Raw genomic sequence first — 17,510 nt, forward strand, 5'->3', positions numbered from 1 at the left:
GTTCAAGTCATGATACATTTTTTTTATTATTTATATTAAAATGGCTTGCACGTGTTAATCAAAGTTGTTATTTTAAGTGAATTGCGTTTGAATGTGATTTTGAATAATAAATAGATCAGGACAAAAAAAAAAAAAAAAAATACGAGTGACACATCGTTGACCCCTTTAATTTTGTTAATAAAAATGAGATCATGCAAAACACTATTTCAAGTTAGTTTTATATCAAAGAGGTCGTCTTGAACTTTACTCCGATACGAAATGTTTGAGGGGGCGGGCAGTTTGATCAAATTAATAAATGCCATTTTAATTGTAAAATGTGACAAAACAATAACTGAATTATTATCTAATTATTGAATACTACTTCTACAACTAAGACTTATATGAAAAAAAAACCTTTAATATAAGTTAATTTTTCTTACGCACCAAAGAATATAATAAAATAGAAAAGGCTCATGCCAAAACCTTTGTTTGCTGTGTCTCTGTTAGATATATTGAAACACCATCCGACGTTACGCATTATGACTGATGTCTCGGTTCCACAATGCCCCTCTCGCAGTGCGTTCACAGAGCCAGACGTCATTGAAGGTGTGTGCGCTCTTTTAGAAGTGCGCTTTAGTCGAGAGGAAGATCTACATTTGCCCGAAAGGGAGTCATATTATTAAGGTCACTTTTTAGTTTTGCCCTGTAAAACTGATATGGACAAGAGGTGGTCGTCATTGCGCAGGTATTGCGGTTAACTTTGTGCGCTCTGGCGCATCACTGAACGGATTTTACGCGCGGAGTCGACAGGAACCTACGGATAACCCGCATCTCCCCAAAGCTCTCTAGGCTACATCGCGACGCGTCCCATGTTCTGGAGTTTAAATCCCCAGCATCACTAAAACACAGGGAAATAAGATAAATACGTAGAAAAATGACTATTGGCATGACGTTGGCGCATCCACCAACACGCAGTATTTAGTGATTTGTAAATCGGACAGATGTTTGCCGGAAACGAATCGAACGCAGAATCGAAGTGACGGGACCTGGTGAGTCGTTTGCATTTTGGATACGTTGGAAATCTTTCATCATGGTGTTGATAACGCCCTTTAATAAGGCGCGTGTCGATTACGCGGCTCTTTTATTCTGCGTTGCCATCATATGCGAGCTTGCTATTGCTCAGAATGACACGGAACCCATCGTCCTAGAGGGGAAATGTCTTGTGGTGTGTGACTCGAACCCCGCTGACTGGAAGAGCTCGTCTTCGCCGCTCGGCATCTCCGTGCGCGCCGCCAACTCCAAAGTGGCTTTCTCCGCGGTGCGGAACAACAACCTCGAACCCTCGGAGATGAGCAATAAAACGAGGATCATATATTTCGACCAGGTAAGCCCGATTTTCATGCGCAAATAAGAGGAACTATTATGTATTTCAGTATTATATTAGGGTTTTTACATGCACGTTATTAAGTGAAACTTGTCAATGTTCCAGTGTAACTTCACAACTTATATAATTATTAGGCCTATATGTAGATATATGGATATTATGGACAGCATGTTAAATGCTATATTTGGTATTTTTGGTTATTTATTTGCTTTATTTAAATTTGGGATAGTTTTTTTTCTTGCCAAAGTTGTACTAGTAATACTAGAGTAACACTCTTCATTATTTTTAATATTACATTGTACTTGCATTATTTATATGATTATTAAATGTAGATGCATGTATATAAGGAACATTAGTGCATGTTGCATGCTCTATTCAGATTGTGTGAGTTTTCACTTGCAAAAATGCAGACCAGCCGAAGGGGGTTTGTGTCAGACTTTACTTCATGTTACAGTGTAATTAAATAAGGACTTTGTCATAATTATTTGGAGCATTTCATATTGTTATTGCTTTTTCTAATTTATTGCATTACTGGTCACATAACATATAACAATGCTTTTACATAGGCAGAAAACAAGATCACAGAATCATGTAACATGCGCACACACACACACACACACACACACACACACACACACACACACACACACACACACACACACACACACACACACACACACACACACACACACACACTTTTTCACTATAAACCTTGACATCAGCAGTCTCATTGGTGATCATGATTTCAAGCTTGATTATACTTCTTTGTGCTTAACGCATGCGCAGAGCGTTAGATGGCGCTAGGAGGTGTACATTTTTGTGTTTTTTATGTATTTGGTATGTTGAGTCTTATTTTATTTTTAATATGGTGGCATAATGCAGTGTACTGAGTGTGAATGCTTGCATGTTTTCGTATTGTCTTGTATGTTACAGTAATTCACCTTGAGGGGTGTCAAAGACAAATTTCAATGAGGGTGGACAATAAAGATTCAATTCAATTAATCATGCTTGAAATTGTGATTGTGCCTAGAGACAGCAATGGCGAGATGTACAGTGAAAAATTAGTTACAGTGTGTAAGTTCTCACACTTCTGAAGACATGGATTAAACCACTGGAGTCATATGGATTACTTTTATGCTGCCTTTATGTGCTTTTCGGAGCTTCAAAATATTGATCACTATTCACTTGCATTGTATGGACCTACAGAGCTGAGAAACTTACTTAGTCTTCTGCAGAAGAAAGAAAGTCATACACAGCTTGGATGGCATGAATGAGAGAGTTTGTTATTTTTTGGGTGAACTTTTCCTTTAAACTTCAAAAAGAACAAGTGGTCCATGTGACTCATGCACTATATTTGAAGTCTTCTGAAGTCATATGATTGATTTGTGTGAGGAACAGACAGAAATTTAAGTGATAATCTCCCTCAAACCTTGTGTCTAGCTCATTGACCCTAAAACATCAGGAACCTGGTGTCATTTTTTAATTCTTGATGCAACTGTGGGCCAGATGCAACCTTTGGATGTTTGTGGTGCCTTTTTGGAGTTTGATTGCCTTTTTGGTGTCAGACATGGTCACTAAACAGTTGTTGAATGGAAAGAACTGTGTGATGATTCTTCAAAATTAAATGGCATACAGGTTTGGAACGAGTTAAAATTGAGTGAATTAGTACTTTAATTGCAATAGATTGTACCGGAGAGTTTAAGCTAAACTAATTTCTTGCTGATATATACAGGAAGCTATGTACAGTTTGCCCTCGAGGACTCATTATTCCCCTCTCATTGCTTTGGCTGCAGAGCAAAATATAAGGTAAAAAAGTGCACTGACTGGCCAGCTGCTCTCAGGCCCAGAGCTCTACTATACTTTGACACACATAACACCATCCAATCAGACAGCCAGGCCTGACTCTTGCTCTGGGTACACCACAGGGAAAGGTTTCTCACAGCTCATGGACAGTAAGAGAGAGATTCTGCCCTGCTTTGGAAGTACCAAGAGCTTTGTGGATCAACCAAGTCCTTTAGTGTTTGCGATGCTGAGCATTATCACAGTCTTTGTCTTTTGAATCTTTTAAAGGGGTAGTTCAGCAAAAAATGGAAACTATGTCATCATTTACTGACTCTCACATTTTTCCATGTGTGACTTTTTTCCCCGGTGTGACTTTTTTACTTCTGTGGAAAGAAGACACAAAAGGTGATGCGTTCTATAAATAATCATGCATCAACAAAATATTTGTGACCAGGGACGTCATGGCCCCATTTATTTATTAAACAACAAAAAACTTAGTAGAGACATGCTAGTGTAGTGATATAGTTGTCATGTAGAATGCAGGTATACTTTGTGCAAGTTTATTAATATAATCTACACACCGTAATGTGTGTGTGTATATATATATATATATATATATATATATATATATATATATAGAGAGAGAGAGAGAGAGAGAGAGAGAGAGAGAGAGAGAGAGAGAGAGAGTATATGTACTGTATATGCTTCTCTCTCTCTCTCTCTCTTCTCTATATATATATATATATATATATATATATATATATATATATATATATATATATATATATATATATATATATATATATATATATATATATTAGGGCTGTCTATTTAATGCATTAACTCAGTGCGATTAATTTTACAAAAAATAACGCGTTAAAAAAATTAACGCAGTTAATGGCCCACGGACCATAATAAGGAAGATTCCTGAGAAATGCCAGCTTGTAGTACCACCTGTTTACTCCAGAGGGCAGTAAGTGAAATTTCAGCTGTATGAGCAACACGTAGTTTATACAGTGAAGAAAACACTTCAGTAGGCAGAACAACACAAACATACGTTACGTTCTTGCGTTCAAAACACTCAAAGGAGCGCAAATGCTACTAAGGGATCACAAGATGTGTTTAAAGATTGAGTATTAAACTATATTTAACTTGACACAGTGACCTAAACATTTTATGTTTATGATGCAACACACCCAAGATGTCTGACGTAGGTGTAAATTGATGGTCCCTTAAACAAGCCCTCATAATAAATCTCCAACTGATTGATAAATTCACTTGTGTAATGGATTGCTGTGAACTGTGTGCCAATGATTGACTTATGATCAATAATATGATAGTAAACAATACATTGTATCCTAAAGCCACATTTTGTATTGTCTTATCAATGATTAACTCTTCTGCTACAGAAATGTAATGCATTTTAATTATCTGAATATATATATATACATTAGTTTTTAAATATTTAAAGATAACTATGTATAATTATATATTGATATAAATATGCATAATCATTATATATTGAGTTATTGTTATATGAGGGGCTTTCTCAGCAAATATTTTTATATGCAATTAATCGGGACACCATGTAATTAATTCGATTACATATTTTTATCGATTGACAGCCCTAATATATATACACACACACACACACACACACACACACACACACACACACACACATACACATGTTGTGTTTCCATGTTTTATGGGGACTTTCCATAGACATAATGGTTTTTATACTGTACAAACTTTATATTCTATCCCCTAAACCATCTCGGTTACCTACGTAACCTCGGTTCTCTCTAGATGAGGGAACGAGTATTGCGTAAGCTAGCTTACGCTACGGAAAGATTCATCTTTTCTGAGGTATTGAAGCCAAAAAATTATCCTTAATTTTGTATCATTTGTCAACGCAGTGCAGCAACTGCAGACCTTGAGCGGGCTAACTAGCGAGCTCATTGGTTGCTCTGCGGCAACTGCTGCAGCCTATAGACGAACTTGCGTGAACTCGCGCCCAATGAGAGGCGCCCGCGTGACAGACAGCGCGTGAAGGTCTCCCACACGTTTAACTGATGACAGGGCAGTCAGAAAAACGGTTTTGAGTGAAAGGTATTTCAAATCCACGGATTCAAGCGGTTCGAAAGGGGGGGCTTTCATAGCTTCGAGAACTATATAAAGATCCCAGATAGGAACCGATGGGGGGCGCGGGGGGTTCATCCTTCTAGCTCCCCTGAGGAAGCGGATGACCAGCTCGTTTTTTCCCAGTGACTGGCCGTGCAGGGGTTCGGCGAAGGCCGCGACGGCCGCCACGTACACTTTGAGCGTGGATGGGGATCTGCCCTTATCCAACAGCTCTTGTAAAAACACGAGCAGTGACGACACCCCACATGTCCGTGGGTCCAGGTCTCTGTCGGTGCACCATTTTGAAAACACCGACCATTTGGACGCATAGAGTCTTCCCGTGGAAGGGGCTCTAGCGTGTATGATAGTGTTCATTACTCCTTCTGGCAAAGCTCCGGGTAGTCGTTGATCACCCACGCATGCAGCGCCCAGCGCTCTGGGTGGGGATGCCAGATCGTGCCGCGAGCTTGAGAGAGGAGATCTGCTCTCACTGGGATGGGCCACGGGGCTGTCAGTGACAGCTGCGTAAGCTCCAGGAACCATGTCTGATTCTCCCAGCGCGGGGCTATGAGGAGCACCGAGTGACGCGTTTCACTGATCCTCTGCATTACCTGTGGCAATAGCGAGACGGGAGGGAAGGCGTAAAGCGGGCGGTTGGGCCAGTCCTGGGCCAGCGCGTCCTCGCTTTTCGAGAAAAATACTGGGCAGTGAGAGTTCTCTTCTGACGCGAAGAGGTCTATCTCTGCTCTGTGGAATATTTGCCATAATTTCTGGACTGTTTGAGCGTGCAGGGACCATTCCCCTGGGGGAACATTGTCTCTGGACAGTCTGTCTGGGCCGTCGTTCAGGTGGCCTGGAACGTGCGTCGCCCTTCAATTTTGTCAGATGGAAGAGGTTCCTGGATCTGACACCGCCCTGACGGGTTAGATAGGATACCACAGATCTGTTGTCTGAACGGACCAGGACGTGGTGACCCTGAATGACCGGGAGGAAGCGCACGAGCGCGTACTCGACCGCTGTCATTTCCAGACAATTTATGTGAAGGAGCTTTTCCTGAACTGACCATAGGCCGAAAACCGGCGAGCCCTCGCAGACCGCGCCCCAACCCGTGTTGGACGCGTCTGTCGAGATGACTTTTCGGCGAGATACAGCTCCCATCGTCACTCCCCACTGATACCATTCGGCCACCGTCCAAGGCTGCAGAGCTGATATACAGGTCTGAGTCACTCTGATCGGCTGGCGGCCTGTGGCCCACGCCCGGCGAGATGCGCGGGTGTTTAGCCAATGCTGAAGCGGGCGCATGCACAGTAAACCCAGCTGAAGTACTGCTGCGGCTGAGGCCATGTAACCTAACACTCTCTGAAATTTTTTCAGAGGCGTGAGGCTGTTCATCTGAAAAGACGAAGCTAGTCGTGTAGATAAGCGAGCTGTCATTGCCACAGAGTCTAGTTCTATTCCAAGGAAGGAAATTGCCTGACTGAGCTGTAGTGAGCTCTTGGTCCAATTGACTGCAAGACCCAGACTGTTCAGATGACTGAGGAGAACTGTCCTGTGAGACAGAAGCTCCGTATGTGACTGTGCCAAAATCAGCCAATCATCCAAATAGTTCAGAATTCGCAAGCCCTGACTCCGCAGGGGTGCGAGCGCCGCATCCATGCACTTCGTGAAAGTACGGGTGCTAAGGACAGGCCGAGCGGAAGGACGGTGTATTGATAAACCTGACCGTCGAGGCGAATCTCAAGAATGGCCTGTGACGGGGATTTATCTGAATCTGAAAATAGGCATCTTTCAGATCGAGAGAAATAAACCAGTCCCCTGGTGCACATGCTGCGAGGAGTTTCCTGATTGTAAGCATTTTGAGCGGTCTTTTGCAAGCACCTTGTTCAAAACCCTGAGATCTAATATTGGTCTGAGGCCGCCGTCTTTCTTGGGGACAAGAAAATAACGGCTGTAAAACCCGACTCAGCTCAGTGAAGGCGGCACTCTCTCTATGGCCCTTTTGCACAGAATGTTTGCTATTTCTGAGCGAAGCATGCAGGCTGCTTCCGTGTTCACAGTAGTTTCGAGCAGCGCCCTGAAGCGGGGATGGCGGCGATCGAACTGTAGCAAATAGCCCTGTTTTATTGTGCTTAACATCCATTTGCATATCCCTGGGATAGCTTCCCACGCTTTGAAGCGTAGCGCTAGAGGGTGAATGGCCGAGTCAGCCCTGATTGCCGTACACAGCGGGCTGAACAGAATGTGTGGCAGCTTATTGTGCTTATGCATGACTGCTCGCAGACAGCAGGGACATGCTGTTCTGTGAGTGACTTCCCGATTGAGGTGAATGGGGAAAGAGTCACATCTGTTAAGTGATGCTTGCGAGCATAGTTACGAGCACGGGACTTACACATAGAGAGGTGTTTGCTGGCCGTGTGACAGAGCGGGCAGAGAGGGACGCTACGCACGGGCTCGTGGGCACGTTTATTGACTCTAACACTCCAGCGGGCTGTGCCCGCTTTATGTGAGTGTGCTCTGATAGGAACACGGGAAGTGTAATGCTTGTGTGTAGGGGTGAACACTGGATTTTGGGCACATTTTCTACACATAAGACATGTTTGCTCTCTGATAGGGACACGGGAAGTGTAATGCTTGTGTGTAGGGGTGAACACTGGATTGTGGGCACATTTTCTACACATAAGACATGTTTGCTCTTTACAAGATCTTTTTGTGTCGCCTTGAAAACGGCGTTTGAGTGCAGGCAAGCGGGTAGTAACACCGGCTTGTTGGCTGCTGAATTCACCACTGTAGTAGCCTGAGAGAAGGGGACTGACAGGGGGCGAAGCTTTGACTGTGGTCCGGCCGCGGCGGGACTGAGCCATCGTTTTTTCAACAAAGCTAGGAGGACTTCGGTTGTTCAGGTTTCAAGCGCAATCTTAGGCCGAGGCCCGCGAGGCGGCGGTCTGCAGCGGCTGTCTGAGCCGATCTGGGGCGGCCGCCCTGTCGGCGCTGGGAAGTCTGGCTTTGTTGAGCTGGGCGCTGTGAAGATGCTCGTGCAGGAGGCTGGTTACGTGGGCGGCCTGCAGAGGAGCTAGCGCGCGAGGCAGGAAGAGATTCATGGCTTGGGTGGCTTTCTGGACTTCAAAGCGGTCAACAATGCCACTTACCGCGGAACCGAAGAGACCGGATGGAGAGCGGCGTTGAGGCGTGGAGCTCAGCTTCTCCCATGTCGGCTAGCGTTAGCCACAGGTGTCTCGGTTACAGTCAGCGAGGCCATGCACTTCCCTAGGGCTTGAGCTGCAGCTTTGGTGGCGCTGAGGGCGAAGTCCGTCGCGCTCCTTAGATCTATAACAGCCTCTGGGTGCCTGCCTTTCTCATCCCATTCCCGAAGAAGGTCCGCTTGGAGGATCTGCAAGACGGCCATGGAATGCAGAGCAGATGCGGCTTGGCAGGCGGCGGAATAGGCACGGCCAACACAGGCGGAAGTAGTTCTGCAGGTCTTAGACGGGAGCACTGGCTTAGACCGCCATCTCGCGGAGGGCGGGCAAAGGTGTGCTGCTACCGAATCCTCGACCGGGGGGATGGAAGAGTAGCCCTTCTCGGCGGCGCCGTCCACTGAAGCGAGAGAGGTGGAGACATTGGAACGAATCCTGGCCGAGAGTGGCGCGTTCCACGATTTAGAGAGCTCAGCGTGGAGTTCCGGCAGGAAGGGGCGGCCGGACCACGGGCGCCGTGCGGTGGCGGCTTTGAAGAAAGCAGCCGTCGAGTCTGTTTGGAGCCTGCTGAGGGGCGGTGACCACTCCAGCCCGAGGCGGTCGGCGGCCTGTGTGAGGAGGCGTATCAGTTCCCCTTCGACTCGGGCGGGTCCTGCTGGATTCCTGGGCCGATGAGGGGCTTGTGACCACTCCTCGCTGTCGAAGCCATGATGGAACAGCAGCCCTTGTCCTCCGCCTCGCTTTCGAGGTGGCAGCAGTGCGGCCGCTCGGTGGCAACTGCGGCGTCCCGAGGCGGGGAGGGTGAACGCGATGCTCGAGGAGAGGCTCGGCGAGACAGTCGCTTCTAAACCCGGTTCGCAGCCTTTGGGAGCGGCGCTTCTTCGGCGCGCGAAACAGAAGGCGGCTGGCGGCCGGGCCTGAGCGCTCGAGTCGAGCCCGCAGGGTCGACATCGGAAGCTCCTCGCAGAGGTCGCATCCGCCGTCAGCGAAGGCGAGCTCTGCATGCCCCAGTCCCAGGCAGAGAGCGCAGATGATGTGGCTGTCTCCGAGCAGGGGTGCGGCATGAATCGCAGGTGCGAGGCATCTTTAAAAAGACGCTCGTGCTCTTTTGTGAAGTTCACTGAGGAACTAGTTTGCTTTAAAAAGGATACGTCGCCGGATGGCGTAGCTCGCAGGATGGCTGAAAGTGGCGGCGGCCGGCTTGTTCGAGTGCTGTCCAAGCTTGCTTGATGCCCCTCGAGCGGCGAGCGGCTTCTTGCAGTTTCAGAGATGCGAAGAGCTTCGCTGAAGAGATGAAAATCAGGGTTCCAGCCTACGAACTGCGCTTATATGCACCCTAGCCACGCCCATTCTGGCGGGCTTTGGGACAGTGAGCGCTGGCACCTCTCATTGGTAGCGAGTTCACGCAAGTTCGTCTATAGGCTGCAGCAGTTGCCGCAGAGCAACCAATGAGCTCGCTAGCTAGCCCGCTCAAGGTCTGCAGTTGCTGCACTGCGTTGACAAATGATACAAAATTAAGGATAATTTTTTGGCTTCAATATCTCAGAAAAGATTAATCTTTCCGTAGCGTAAGCTAGCTTACGCAATACGAGAGAACCTCTCGTAAGAGAACTAACCCTACCCCTAAACCTAACCCTCACAGAAAACTTTCTGCATTTTTACATTTTCAAAAAACATAATTTAGTATGATTTATAAGCTGTTTTCCTCATGGGGACCGACAAAATGTCCCCACAAGGTCAAAAATTTCGGGTTTTACTATCCTTATGGGGACATTTGGTCCCCACAAAGTGATAAATACATGCTCACACACACACACACACACACACACACACACACACACACACACACACACACACACACACACACACACACACACACACACACACTTATCTGCAAGGTGCAACTAGATTGTGTCTAACCAAGTTTTGACACTTGAATGGGCAATTTCTGCCACAGCGCTTAAAAAATAGAATTTCCAGCCATCAATATCCACTTGACTCAAAAATATGAGGGTGGGTGACACTTTGAATAGGCATGACACCTTTGTTTGTGTCATAAGCACAAAGTCATTGGGCATGACCATGAAGTTTTAGTATTTTTGTGCAAGCATGTGATAAGTCTAGGCACAAATGTGTTTGGATAAATTGCTTGCGAAAAGCACTAATGAGCTGGGGTCAAGTGCAATTTAATTCGGAATTTCTTCTATGGTAACTGCACTGTCTGCGTGTACCGGGAGCCAGCTATTAGATAGCTATGCAGTGTGTAAACCTCACTCTTCTGACCTCAAGAGTTGCACTAGCAACACCCGCCTCCCACACCGGAGATGCTGGTTCAAGTCCTGTTCGTCGCAGGGCGAGCAGGGCTTGATACAATGGTGCCGTGACCTGGATGTAAATAGATGTCTTGGCACAATTGAGCTTTGTAGAACTTGATAAACATAAAATCCAACCACAGTTTGTGTGCATACATAGTGCAAACACTCCAACCCACACCAACTTATGTTTTGCGCTGAGATGAAAACTGTGCTCAGAATTAGCGCATGGTTGTTGAGTGAAGCACTACGCTTTGTGAACTCTCAAAAATGGAGCCAATAGTCCGAAAGACAGACTGAATTTGGCAACAGTACTTCTTCAGCTAATATAAATATGTGCTTACCAAAATTCAAATCACTGCCCCCTTTTGAATTGATGCAAATATGTACAATTCAGCAGAATGTCGATTTCAGGGTACATGAACTTTCGGAAGCCACATGTCAATTTCCAGTGTGGATCATCATTGCATAAATGTATGCATACATATAAATGCCTCTAAGTGAATCAACTATTAATATAACACTACTAACCATGATTGTGATTACTGTATAAATACATTAAGATTCACAAGATTAGATTACACTGAAATCATGGTTATCATGACCTTGAGAATGAACATTCAGGACAACGGTAGGAAATCCTCAATATTATATTTCCTTCTGCAGAGAACGTCTGTTGAATAGTCCAAATGTCTGCATGGGTGCATGCATATTTCATTCCAATTGCCTATTCTAATTCTAGCCCTGGCATTTTTCAAGGTCTTTCTTTTCAAGTTGTTAGCATTACAAGTGTAAATATTTCACAGAACAAATAATTGTACTGTCCGGTTAGGTTGTTTCATTGTAATGGCATTTGTTGAAGTGTTTTTTCACTTTTGATGCCTCTCAAATACCTTTTTGCAGGTTCTTGTCAACATTGGAAACTATTTCACACTGGAATCCGTCTTTCTGTGCCCTCGGAAAGGAATCTACAGTTTTAACTTCCACGTTATTAAAGTGTACCAGAGCCAGACTATACAAGTGAGCAAAGAATATCTCTCACACAAACAGATTCAAATAAATATTAAATCACCTTTAATTTTAATATCATATTTGAGTTTCCAAGTGAACACAGATACAGACATTATTAAAGATTGGGTAAAACTTGAATTGAAGCCTGTGTAAATAATGCACTTTAAATGTATTCATAATTTCTTTTAAGGCATTCATAATGCTTTGAAACAAACCTTCTCATGTTCTCGTGAATTTTTATAACCTGTTATAATATTTTGTAATTACTTTTAGTGGGAAAAGTAGTGAAACACATTAAACACATTTTAAATTCTTGTAATCAGATTGGAGTTACTGACATTTAATTATGGTAGTTACTTTTAAGTACATTACTTGGGCTACACGTATTTCTAAAATAATATGATTTATTTATAAACATTTAAAATATTAATTCATATGTTATCTATATGTACATCTGTTTGCGTTTCTGTGACAACGAAAGTATGTCACAATAAAGGAGGAAATATAGACATTATTTTGCGTTCGCTGAGCAGAAAATCATTTTAGAAAGTAACTTAAAAGTAAGATAATTTGTAACATGAAAAACGTTTTAAAGTAATAAATCTTTAAAAAAGTAAATTGCAATTTTAAAAAAGTAATTAGTTATTTCTTGTGGATTACTTGTTTTTGAGTAACTTATCGAACACGGACCGAGGACCTACATATCAAAAACTATAAATGAATTAAAAAATTAAGAAAAACCATCTTAATAATGGCATGTTTTTCATTTTGAAGTTAATGCAAAGCACCTGCGACATGACAACAATGACAATATCTGCTCAAACCAAAGTAGTGAAATTATTTCACTTTTGTATTCACAAAACTGTGATACTTTGATAAAAAAACAAAACTAAGTTTAATATATTTTCCCCAATAATGTAGACGCTATGATGGCGGACATGAAACTATACTGCACATTAGGAATGAACCAGACAAACTAAAAAATTACAGGAATATTTTTTCTCTCTAACTGTGGCCATCATAGTAGTGAATTGATGAAATGTATCATGTTTCCTGGCATTGAATAAGTCCTGCCACATTCGCTTTGTTTCTGAGATGTCTGTAGTGATCTTATTCCTCTCTGTGTTCCAGGTGAATTTAATGCTAAATGGAAAACCAGTCATCTCTGCCTTCGCCGGTGACAAAGATGTCACACGTGAGGCGGCCACCAATGGGGTTCTTCTCCATCTGAACAAAGAAGACAAGGTTTATCTGAAACTAGAGAAGGGGAACCTGGTAGGCGGATGGCGATACTCCACCTTTTCTGGCTTTTTGGTTTTCCCTCTGTAACACAAAAAAAGACAGCCCTCTTTCTGTCAAGCAACCAATCATCATCATGTAACCAGTCCTTCAGCATTATTTGGAGGCACCTAAATGGAATCATATTTCCAGATGTTCATTTACTGTTGTTAAAGGACCAATGGGAAAGTGCTTTTGTAGCAGTGACGTATCTGGAGAGTGGACATCTTCTGCAGTGCAATATCACATCTATTTCTGATGTAGGTTGTCCTTCATAGACCCAAGAAGCTCAATGCAACATGTCAGACTCTGTCTGATTTCATTTTGGATGTGTGCATTGGCTTTTAATGTGTGTTTTAAGTAAAGTATTAAGTATTATATATTGCGACTTATTCACAAAAGTTGAAGCTACAGTATTTGCCTGACACAATTAACATTGCGCTATTAATGCTGGCGGAAAGCAGGTGGTAAACATAATTTTGCTTAACAGAGACACATGTGCACATTTTCTAGTGATCTTGGCCACAGAACTTCATTAAATGATGGCGAAGAGCATTATAACTGGAACATATCCAGACGCACAATGTATTCAAGCGCTTTTTCAGCATCGTAAAGAGCCAATTTGGGTGCGTGTATCATTGTCATAGAGCGATGCTTTTCTAGTCTAGTAATACAGGTACGGATCCTCCAAAACCTGGCACCTAGATTCGACATGAAAGATGGAGAATGGCAGTGTGCAATTAGCGTTACGTACAGATCTTTTTGGTGTGTTTGCGCTGTTACCTGATTTGCACAAATTCCTTTTGCAAATCGGCTGCTAAAACAATGTGGACAGGTGCAATTCATTCAAGGTTCATTCCAGGACACCTGTTATATTTTCTTTGGGAAAAAAATTGCTATCTTAACTGAAAGGAAATATAACACTGCGATTATTTATTTCAATCTGAAATGCAACACTAAAGACAAATTATCAAGGCTGAAAAGTGTTAAAGGTAATACTGTTGTGATCCATTCATTGTTGTCACACAAAGCGTTAGCACAGTTTATTTTAACAGAATCTGTGAAAACATGCCAGTGTGTCAGGCCGGTGGGTAAAGGTGCCAATTAGTGCAGACAAGCTGCTGTAACAACCTCCAAATAACTCAATAGGACACAACACATATGTTACACCCTTCAAACTATTTTTTGATTACAGAAGAGGTAGTGGATATTGACCTGTGCTGCATTCAGACTGTATGGTTGAAAATATGGAAGAACTGTGGCTCACTAAAAGTTAGAAACTAAGAAGGTTTGGTTAATATTAAACATGCATAATAACATATAATAAAAAGGCATAATAATCAGAGTTGGAGTCTTGATCTTGTGGTCTCTAGACCTCTCAAGACCCCATAAACATGGGTATGAGTCTTCTTACTCAGTGTTTTGGTCTGGATCTGGGTCTCAAAAATTTACTCACTCCAATGTCTTTCCAAACATGTATGCTTTAATTTCTTTTCTTTCTTTCTTTCTTTCTTTCTTTCTTTCTTTCTTTCTTTCTTTCTTTTCATTTCAGGTGAATTAGTTCTCTAAAATCTTTGTCTAGATTTGGACCTCTGCTTAGTTAAAAGTCTATTGTTACAGTCTGGAATTGATCTGGGTCTTGGGGGTCTTCTATTGTTCTGGGTTTTAAGGTGTTTGGTTTTGGTCTGGGTCTTCTGGGGTCTGGTTTTGGTCTGGATCTTGGGGGTCTAATATTGGTCTGGGTCTTGGAGGGACTGGTATTGGTCTAAAGCTTAGGGTGTCTTCTACTGGTTTTGGTCTTAGGGGTCTTCTATTTTTCTGGTCTTTGTGGGTCTTCTATTGATCTTTGTCTTAGGGGGTCTGGTACTGGTCTAGGTCTTGGGGGTCTTCTATTGGTCTAGGTCTTAGTGGGTCTTCTATTGGTCTTAGGGGTCTTCTATTGTTCTGGTCTTAGTGGGTCTTCTATTGATCTTGGTCTTAGGGGGTCTGGTACTGGTCTTGGTCTTAGGGGTCTTATATTGGTCTAGGTCTTAGTGGGTCTTCTATTGGTCTTGGTCTTAGGGGTCTTATATTGTTATGGTCTTAGTGGGTCTTCTATTGATCTTGGTCTTAGGGGGTCTGGTACTGGTCTAGGTTTTGGGGTTCTTCTATTGGTCTAGGTCTTAATGGGTCTTCTATTGGTCTGGGTCTTAAAGGGTCTTCTGTTGATCTGGGTTTTGGGGGGTTTTGTATTAGCCTAGGTTAGGGGATTTGGTATTTGTCTAGGTATTGGAGGTCTTCTATTGGTCTTCTACTGAGTCTTAGGGGTTTTATTGGTCTGGGTCTTGAAGGGTCTGGTATTGGTCTAGGTCTTAGGGGGTCTTCTATTGGTCTTGGTCTTAGGGATTCTTCTATTGGTCTTGGTCTTAAGTGGTCCTCTAATGTTCTGGGTCTTAGGGAGTCGGGTATTGGTCTGGGTCTTATGGGATTTGGTATTGATATAGGTCTTGGGGGTCTTCTATTTACCTAGGTCTTAAGGGGTCTTCTATTGGTCTAGGACTTGGAGGGTCTTGTATTGGTCTCAATCATGGAGGGTCTGGTATTGACTCCAACTCTGATACTGACAGGGTGAACTTGACATTGAGTCGATTTCTTCTATAGGTTGTTCACCACATCAAAACCTTGCATAATTTTCAGCTTTCATTGGTTTCCTTGACAAAGCCTTTTAAAATGGTGACATTGTTCTACCACTAATCAGTATGTCATGGATCCTTGCATAGTTAATTTTTTATTTAATAACTCATGTTTAATATCGTATCGTATTTAATAAATTATAAAGTCCAGGAAGAGAATATACAATCAACCATGTGGCCAGAATAAAAACCAGCCACTCTCACAATCTGAGTTGTCCAGTCAACTAAGATTTCAGCAAAATATTTATGGCTCATGCAGCAAATTCAATATGTGAGCCGCAAGTAAAAGAGAGGTTTTGTGTCTGAAATATATCTCTCAGTTTTCAGTCTGTAAACCAAATGTTGCATTTATGTGTGCACACATTTACTTTACCTTGTGAAGAACTTCACTATATTTACACAAGGTTCCTGATATTAAGTGTTTTATTTCGGGAAAGCCAGGGTGAATGATTTGTTTCTGATATGGACACATGTCACATGACTGATTGGCATCATGTAGAGTTCAAACTGAATATTATAGAGGATGTCCACTCTTCTGTTCACAATCTCACATTCATTTAATGCAATAGAAGAAAAAGGCAGACTTATCTATTAGAACCTACATGGCAAGTAACTCTCTCTCTCTCTCTCTCGCTCTTAAAATGCTCTTGTTTTCCATTGCCCTCATTGATATAGAAAGCTTTTGTTATCTTTATATGTAAATCACCTATTTTTATATTATTTAAATTATTTTCTATCTGTGAATGTTCATGTGTTGTATTCTGCTCTGAGATTGTTGTTCCATGAAGGACATCCGAAAAATCATCAATGAAACTTTGATGTCCTTAAATAATGCCGTTTGGATAAAGACTATAATGCACATCGCCTAAAAAGTTACCAAAGCGAATGATGGAATCAAATGACATCTCTATGAGAGGGGTATTGTATCAATGGGACTTGATCTTGCGAAAATGTAATGAATATCATATGTTTACTGTCGTCATTGGTGGATTCAGCATGACTCAAACAGAAAGTGTCAAAAGGAAAACGTTTTAGCCTCATTTTGAATGTCCACACTGAATTCTGAATGTCCACACAGGAAACACTGAAAGGCAGTCACATCCAGTCCATTAGGCTTTGTTCCCACTGCACACAAATCCGATTTGGGATTGTCCACACTGTCATTTTGCAAGTGATCAAATTGGATGCACCTGTTCAGACATTCCTGTTGTGTCTACACCAATTGCTGTGTTTCACACAGATTCATGCAATATGATGCAAAAACAACCAGAAATCCAATCTGACAGAGATGCATTCCAAAAAAAATCTGATTTTAATCAAGTTGCAAACCACATGTGGATGTAGTTTGGATTGTGCCTGTAAACACTGCAAATGTTATTTTGCTGTTCAGGCTGAATGGATTTGAATCTGCAGAAAAAAATAAAATTTTGGCTGTCTGTCTGAACAAAGCCGAAGTATTTGTGGGTATTCATACATTTCTAAGTTTGTATGATTACGTACATATGTAAATGGATATTTACATATTATAAGCTGTTCATATTTTGAAATATTTAGTATCGATGTCTATCCAAATGTAAAGTGCTAGAACTGCATTTGAAGTACAAATACCTACAAATACTGAGATCACATTAGCCAGTCCAGCAACACAAAGATCCATCGTAGTGGCACAAGATTGAAATGGTTGAAAGCCAACACCTATTATGTACAAATATGCAGTCCACATTAGAAGAGAAGAAGGACTTGGATAATTACAAACCGAACATCATCCAATATA

General features: G+C 42.4%; 1 protein-coding gene across 1 annotated transcript; it reads left to right on the forward strand.

The window, feature by feature from the left end:
* Positions 1-1,069: 1,069 nt before the first annotated feature.
* LOC127629215 (cerebellin-4-like) lies at positions 1,070-13,115 on the forward strand. The gene is made up of 3 exons (XM_052106343.1): positions 1,070-1,363; positions 11,679-11,795; positions 12,918-13,115. Exons 1-3 carry the CDS (start codon positions 1,070-1,072, stop codon positions 13,113-13,115), a joined length of 609 nt encoding a protein of 202 aa, XP_051962303.1.
* The last annotated feature ends 4,395 nt before the right edge of the window (positions 13,116-17,510 follow it).

This window comes from Xyrauchen texanus, chromosome 35 (genome assembly GCF_025860055.1).
Source record: "Xyrauchen texanus isolate HMW12.3.18 chromosome 35, RBS_HiC_50CHRs, whole genome shotgun sequence".
Classification (NCBI taxonomy): Eukaryota; Metazoa; Chordata; class Actinopteri; order Cypriniformes; family Catostomidae; genus Xyrauchen; species Xyrauchen texanus.